The sequence below is a fragment of the Phoxinus phoxinus genome (assembly GCF_949152265.1).
Source record: "Phoxinus phoxinus genome assembly, chromosome: 9".
Classification (NCBI taxonomy): Eukaryota; Metazoa; Chordata; class Actinopteri; order Cypriniformes; family Leuciscidae; genus Phoxinus; species Phoxinus phoxinus.
Genome location: NC_136884.1, coordinates 5,760,846 through 5,768,670, shown reverse-complemented (window position 1 = coordinate 5,768,670; position 7,825 = coordinate 5,760,846). Strand labels below are relative to the sequence as shown.

The following is a 7,825-nucleotide window of genomic DNA, read 5'->3' as shown; positions in this document are numbered from 1 at the left end:
TAGCCAAATTGTGTCAGTAAAGATTTGGCTGCCGATCAGTTTTTGCTTATAATGCATATTGTCTTTAGGTAAGAAAAAAATAATTTGCAGTGATGGCATTTTCTGTTTATTTCTTTGATAGCTGATTAATCAGAAACTGTGATTTGTTTGTTGTTCTCTAAAAGTATCTGTTTTCTGGCCAATATTTGACTATGTATGGTTTTTGTTTTTGTGTGTAGTCTCTGTTAGAGAGGCAGGGTTTAAGTGCAGTCTCCTTGGCTGTGGACAAAAGTCACATGCAGCTGCCTCGGGGAATGTCAAGAACCAAGTCATTTGGTAATGTGTCATTTGGGATGCACACACAAATACGAACAATCTTACAATTTTTTTATTTTTTATAAATGTAAACTAATGATACACCAACATAAAAAGAGCTATATTGATCACCAGAATTCTGATCTTAGTTCTAAACAACACAGCCACTGTCTCACCGAGAATTGTTTTATAGGTGCTCCTGAAGATGAGAGAATCTCGGCCCTGATTGGAGAGCATCGCTTTCCAAGAAGCTCCTCAATGACTGACAGCTTTAGACAAGATAGTATTCCACCACCTCCACAGACAGCTCCTCCACCACCTCCAACTCCCTACTTTCTTGATTCAGGCCCACCTCCATCCTTTCTTCCACCTCCGCCTCCTTCTCGCGCTGCCAACCAGAGTCGTTCAAGCTTCCGCCCGGGGGCAGAGCCCAAAATCCATGGCCCAGTCACGACAGACCGCCAGCGAAAAACACGCTCCATGATCATTCTTCAGGACACCGCCCATTTGCCAGTGGAGCCTGCCCCTATTGCAAGACCGCAAACGCCTACCTCTGGAGTGGTTCCTCCTGAACGTGGTCGTAGGCGTGGACCACCTGTAGAGAATCCATATGCTAACGTAGGTCGTCTAAGTGCTGTCTATACTCCTACCAAGCCCCAGCGTAGAAAGAGCCCACTAGTCAAACAAGGCCCAGTTGAGGAGGGAGCTGCTGCTCAGACTAGTAGAGATCCTTCTCCTATGGGAGGGTTACGGATTCCCCACAGCAGCCGAGCAGAGCAGTTCCAACAGCAGGTTCTCTCTGAGCGAGCTAGAATCATACCTCCTGGGGCCCGACGCAGACCCAGTGTTTTTCTATCTGTAGAAGGGGGCGCGTCAGAGCCACAGACAACCCCATTGCTTTCTCAGTCCCACTCAGTGGATGAGTTGGCTGAGTTGCCTCCACCGGCACCAATGCTCTCCCCTGGCCCACCACCAGGGGGCACCACTTTTATACACCCTCTAACAGGTCGACCACTGGATCCTTCCTCACCTTTAGCGCTTGCACTGGCTGCACGAGAACGTGCCCTTAGTGGCCGGAATACTCCCACTCCCACACCTTCGCCTACACCTTCACCCACTCAAGGCCGAGCAGTAGAAAGACCCGAAACAGAAGGAGGAGCGACACCACCTGCTCCTCTCGAGGCTCCTAATTCCTGGAGAGACGAACCGGTCAGCATCACAGAAACAGCAAGCCAAGTGACTAGCGGTAGCCCTGGGTCTGGACGAAGCCTGGAAGAGGCACTTGCCGCACCCAGCGTGCAAGGTGTTCAACCTGCACTGATGGATACAGAACATACCCCACCGGCAGTCCCACCCACTCTACCTTCCCCTGCCCCTACCCTCTCAAATCTGACTGCTCGGAGTCTGACAATGAGCTCAGAGGAGGAAGCAGAGCCATACACGGTGACACTTCCACCAGCGTTGCTCTCATCTAGTGATGAGGAAACCAGAGAGGAGCTTCGGAAGATAGGCCTCGTGCCACCCCCTCAACCCTTTGCTAATGGCCTTCTAATTAAAGAAACACCCAAAGCCACTCTAAGCATTTCACCTAGCGGATCACGTCCATCCATTGCCAAGATCTCCTCTGGGAAAGCAAGCGATTCGACGGCCGACTCTGGGGTTGAAGACCCACATATGGAGACCACCAGTACTGTATCCACAGTCTCCAGCATGTCCACTTTGTCTTCAGAAAGCACAGACTCCGCTCATGCAAGCAAACCACGTTGTGGGGTGGGGCGTGGTCGCCCCGCCCATCTCAGGGACCCACTGCTTAAACAGTCATCAGACAGTGAGCTGCTTCCACACCCACCCAGCACAGGCCCCAGCCGTCCACGCTACCTATTCCAAAGACGCTCCAAACTCTGGGGGGAGGAGCCCCGGGCCCAGATGAGTGGGTCTGATGAAAGTCGGCCTGCTGCTATGGGAGCAGAGTTGCTAGGCAAAGACTCTCATTCACTGGGGGAGGAGCCACCAATGGGAGCACCACTTGACCCTGGCAGGAGATCACCTGTGGGAGGTGCCAGGTAGGAAACACCTGTTACCAACATAACAACACCAGCACATTTTGCACACCTGCATGAAACACAGCACAACTTTCATTATAATTTAGCAATACACCCACTTGATTTTTGACACCCTTAGACACACACCTGGTTAGACTGCCTTTCCATAACACACGTGTGTGTGTGTGTGTGTCTGTATGTCCTTGCAGATGTGAGGAGATTGGAGGAGAGAGTAAATCGTAGGTTTTTAGCTCTGTGGGTAAAAACAACTCCTTGTCTAACTAACTTTCACTAAACCCCTTACTGCAGCCGTTAATCAAGCTGCAAATGCTACTGTGAGCTTGTCTTAAAGGCTTATGGTAGTTCATTATGCAGTAACTGAGGCATTTCAGCTTCTGTCTGTCTTTGCGCAACGAAACTGGAATTTTCAGTGTACCACTGAGGGGCAATCAAATTGCTTTTTAATAAAAAGTAAATTAAACTAATGTTAAATCTACATTTAGTTTATATTGCTGCATTGGTTGTGGTAAGTTTATTGCAGCAATTTTTTGGATGTTTACAAAATGAATACCAAAAGCATGCTGTGGTGGAAATACTGTGATATGCTAATGCACCAATTCTTTATACCCTTTCTGAGGACTCCAGTTTTATATTAACTGCTCTAACTGTCATTTTATTGCATTAAGTTCTCACTGCATGCTCTGCACTATTTAAATTTTCACAATCCCCAAATGCTTACAGCATTAGATCCACTTTCCTTTTCTCTCACATTAGCATCCCAGTAGTTTCCCAAAAGTACTGCAGTTAAAACTTTTCCTTTCTTTACTTTTTTGCTTCCGCTACATTTTCCTCTCTCTTATTTGTCTTCATTTTTTCCGCTCTCTCTCTTAGACTCTTTAGTAGTTTAGGGGAGCTTCACACCATCTCTCAGCGGAGTTACGGCACCACCTTCACAATCCGGCCTGGCAGTCGATACCCAGTGACCCGTAGGACTCCAAGCCCTGGAGCCACCCCTGAACGGAGTGAACCATTGGGGCCTGTCCGTACATTCGGCCCTCATCACCACCATCACACTATACTCAAGTCTTCTAGCCTAAGTTTGCCCCAGGAGCCCAAGGAGGTGCGTTTTGTCATGAGGAGCGCCAGCGCTCGAGCCCGCAGCCGTTCTCCATCCCCCTCACCATGCGCCTCCCCCTGCCCCTCACCGGTACTGGGAGCCCCTCTCCTGGCCCTGCGACCATTCAGACAGCGCCCCCTAGCACTGTGGAGTAAGTATGATGTGGGAGAGTGGCTAGAGAGCGTGGGATTAGGGGAACATCGTGCCCGCTTTTTGGAGCACGAGATTGAAGGCGCCCACCTGCCTGCCCTGACCAAGGACGATCTGGCCGAATTAGGGGTGACTCGTGTGGGACACCGAATGAACATCGAACGTGCACTGAAGCAGTTGCTAGAGAGTTGAAGACAGGCAAAATGCAGGATATAGTTCCATCATGAAATAATTTAATAATTTAACTTGTTCCAAAGTCTAAAACCATAGATTCCAACCAACTTTTTTCTTTTTAAATTGCATAGGCCTTACATAATATAGATTTTACCCCTGATTTAACACCCACAAAATCTACCATGTTTCTTCACTAGTTTGCCACCTACTAAGAGTAAAAAAAAGATGCTGGACAGGAGTGTGGACCTACTGCGCAATATCTACTATTTTCAGCTACAGGTCGAACTGGCCATGTTTCAAATGGGTCTTCTGCACAATAACAAACGATATAGCCAGCAAGCAGCCATTTTCATCTCATGCCATGTTTTACAGTCAAATGATGATGAGGAAGGTGTGGCAAACACCACTGACTGCTCTCACATTAACAGAGCAAGTTTAGAAATATCTTCACCATCTGCAATTGTGTGCATTTTCTGCTTCCAGGAGAGAGACTTCTGAATTTTAGAAAGTAGTGTCAACTTGGGTATAAAAGAAAAGAGTTTAAACCTCTCCTGTAAACAATGCAAATGCTTCCAAGTGCCCGGAATTTACAGTATGTTCACAGACCATTTTACAACTCAACAGTAGATAGCCATGTTAATGGTGATTGTAAGATGCATTGCAGCAACTGGACTTGGCATGTGAATGCAACATGTCCAAGTAAGAAAGGATCTGACAATCTGCCCTAAACCAGGAGGAAAAAAAACTTCTCCCAATACAATACAAGTGTGGCCTTGAGGTAATACTGCCGCCATCTAAAATTTGTTAAAGATAGATATTTTCAATCAGTACATTCAATTTTATATGTATATGATATATATGGAGTTATATACAGTATATATTCAAAAAAAGAATGTATGAGAATAAGGTGAGATATACTTGTCTTATACCCTGTGAGATTGTGTCATATTTGGGCTTACTTTATATTTGTTATTTTATTTGTCAATTATCAACCAATACCCTAACACAAACACAGTTACTCTTTTTTCCCCATGGTATAACTTGTGATTTGTGAGTTACAAACATAATCTTTGGACTACTTCATGATCAGTTATTTAAGAACTTCATAATTACGGGCGGACCTTTTTTTTTTTGTCTATTATGAATAAATGCTTGGTAAGTCTGTATGTAGAATAACTGTTTTGTTTAAACAGAGGATTTGACATACCAGGGGATTTAGGTATACATTTATTTGTTACCTTTTGTATATGATAACTAATAATAATCAATTGATCATTTCATGCTGATCAATTTGTGAATTTAAGACGTAACAACATTTCTTTGACATGGTCTATTTGGTTACATATTGTGGAATTACTCATTTGGGATTTAATTCTTATCCAGGCTTTCATTTTAGAACATTACGAGCAAAATATGCTACCTAAGGGCTTTTAACAGACCAATTAAACAGTGTTATTAAAAATCTGTTTCAATGCAGACTGCTAAACTGGTGAATTTGTCTGATCCCCAGTTATAGGAAAATCTACAACTTAAAGTAATAACGTTATGTGGCACATGCAAAGCTAATGCTTACGGGCCTTAAACAGCAGTGTGGCCCTGACCCTAATGACCCCATTTGTGCAAACACACATTTTTGTTTCTAGGAAAAAAAATGGATAGTGTGACCAAATTACTAAAAGTAATCTGACTACAAGCATATCTACTGTGAATAATATATAATTATTTTTCTCAATCCCCAAGATTGTCATATAATCAAGCAAATGTTGAGATTATATTGTGTCAAAATTATCTGGTAACTAGCTTGACTGGTTTATTGTGTTTGATAAGCTGGAACAGTATAGGCGTTGCTGTGGTTTACACATTTAGTTAAACTTTGCCAACAGAGGGGAAAAATCCTCACACTTGTCTCTCCTCCGGTTGGTCAATTTGCACAAAGATGTGGGTGCTACTGTTTATAAGCCATCTGCATAAAATATTACTGTACTTCCCTCATCTGTCCCTGTCCTTCTCCCTCTCTTCCGATCCTCACTCATTTACACTTTCAAAGACAATTATGTAATTAATTACTGCAGCCATGTTCTTTTAGTTTACTACTTTTAGGAGCTCTCTCTTCTATTGTTGACACCTTTTTTTGTATTCTTTGTTGGATGAAGTGATTTGAGGATCAAGTTTTGGACATGTTTGCTTTAAAATGAGAAAATGTACACAAAAAAATATAATTTGACTTGTCTGTTATTAAAGATCATCTCTCAGGCTGTGGGGATTAATCGAATAATACATCATTCTTCTGTGGAGCAAAAGAAGAGGGTCGGATTTTTTCCTCTATACATTTTTAGAACTTTAGAATGTATATGTATACAAACACATTTTCCAGTTTAAAAAAAAATGTGTGCCAAATTGAATGTATAAAAATGGAAATTTGGCCTATTATAAGAACAGAGGTCTATTTTCTTCTAATTAATTCAAAACACTTGCTATGTTGAATACCAATCAAGAGATGAAAGAAAATGACAGTTTCTGTAATAGTGCTCATAAATATAGGCTACTTAATACTTATAAAATATACTTTAAATAATACAACCCAAGTGCTGAGAGTACATTAAATCCAATGTCTATATTGCAGAGACAGCAAATGTTATGAATAATGACTCACATTATTTTAAGTTACACAACACAGAATAGTAATTTGTGTGTGTGTGTGTGTGTGTGTGTGTGTGTGTGTGTGTGTGTGTGTGTGTGTGTGTGTGTGTGTGTGTATGTGTGTGTGTGTGTGTGTGTGTGTAATATGGTGAAAAATCTCCTCTCTAGAGTTCATTTTTCTAGCTGACTAATGAGTTTGGTCATTGAATGGCTTTTCTGAGGTAAATTTTCTCAGGCTGTTTTATTGACGTCTTTCCCACTGTTGAAACACCGATTGAGATTACATGAGACATATACGGATTTCGGTAAGTTTTACTGTATATCTTTCAACATACCTTGTGATGTTCATTCATGTTTATTTCATGCTGTAACAAGTAGTAAAGCGGAAGAGACGATCAGTTCACGTGGCTCCACTTGATATGAATCTCATCTGAGGCGTTAGCTACAGTGATCTGTCACGCCACATGAAAGAGCGCCAAAACGGTATTTATTGTTTGAATTTTGTAATAAAATGAACAGAATTTTAAATCTGAGACTTTATTTCATATCAAAAGTAACAACACCTATTGCAATGTGGATGGGAGGCGCTACAATGTTTTTTTCATTCGTTGGGATTTCTTAATTCGTTGAAAAATCTTTTTCTTTCTTTTTTTTCTTTTCTTTTTTTTTACCCAGCCCTAATTATTATATGCTTTATTAGTCTCTTGCACACAGCATAAGCATTTTTCAATTATGCATGTTGTCACATAAGGGAGTTGTCACTGTGGCATTCTGATTAACTGAAAGGAAAATATTTGTTTGAATTGCTAAGTAAAACAAAAACAAAAGAAAAACACAATGTATTCAATGACATTTCAGAAACAATTTAAACTAATGGTCTATAAAACTGCATAATTCAAGAAACAGCCAAAAAATCTAAATTGTAGGCTAACTTACAAAAAAAATAGTTTGGGCCAACAAAAAATTATAGTTAATAATTTGAATAAAACTACAACACATAAAACATGTGACAACAAACCTGGCATTTGCTATTTAAAAAAGTTTCACATTTAAATTATTTGCTTAAAAACGACATAATATTAGGTTAGTTGAAGGTGTGGTTTTATGTTCAATTGTTTAAAAAAAAAAAACACACATGATCCATCATATTTACTATTCATAAATCGACGTCATAAAAACAGTCCTAGCAGTTTTGAACCATTTGAGGCCACCAATGTCAGTAGCCTACTACTGAAAACAAGCATTTATGCAATTGGACTTTTGACTCAAAACCTTTGGTTCTTGTGACAACTTTTCCAGGTGACAACCCTGTTCCATAAAAAATGCAGATCAGAACTCATACATTATAATATGAAAGATATAAGATCAATTAAAGTATACTAAAGTTAGTAATGTAACATTATGGGCA

At 41.2% G+C, this 7,825-nt stretch overlaps 1 protein-coding gene across 1 annotated transcript in view; it reads left to right on the top strand.

The window, feature by feature from the left end:
- Nucleotides 1-6,511, top strand: part of shank3b (SH3 and multiple ankyrin repeat domains 3b) — a 24,991-nt gene extending 18,480 nt beyond the window's left edge. The window contains exons 18-21 of the mRNA XM_079622974.1: nucleotides 219-315; nucleotides 488-2,357; nucleotides 2,546-2,575; nucleotides 3,228-6,511. Coding sequence (XP_079479100.1) covers nucleotides 219-315; nucleotides 488-2,357; nucleotides 2,546-2,575; nucleotides 3,228-3,795 — 2,565 coding nt within the window. The 3' untranslated portion in view covers nucleotides 3,796-6,511. The remainder of the gene's footprint in view (nucleotides 1-218; nucleotides 316-487; nucleotides 2,358-2,545; nucleotides 2,576-3,227) is intronic.
- The last annotated feature ends 1,314 nt before the right edge of the window (nucleotides 6,512-7,825 follow it).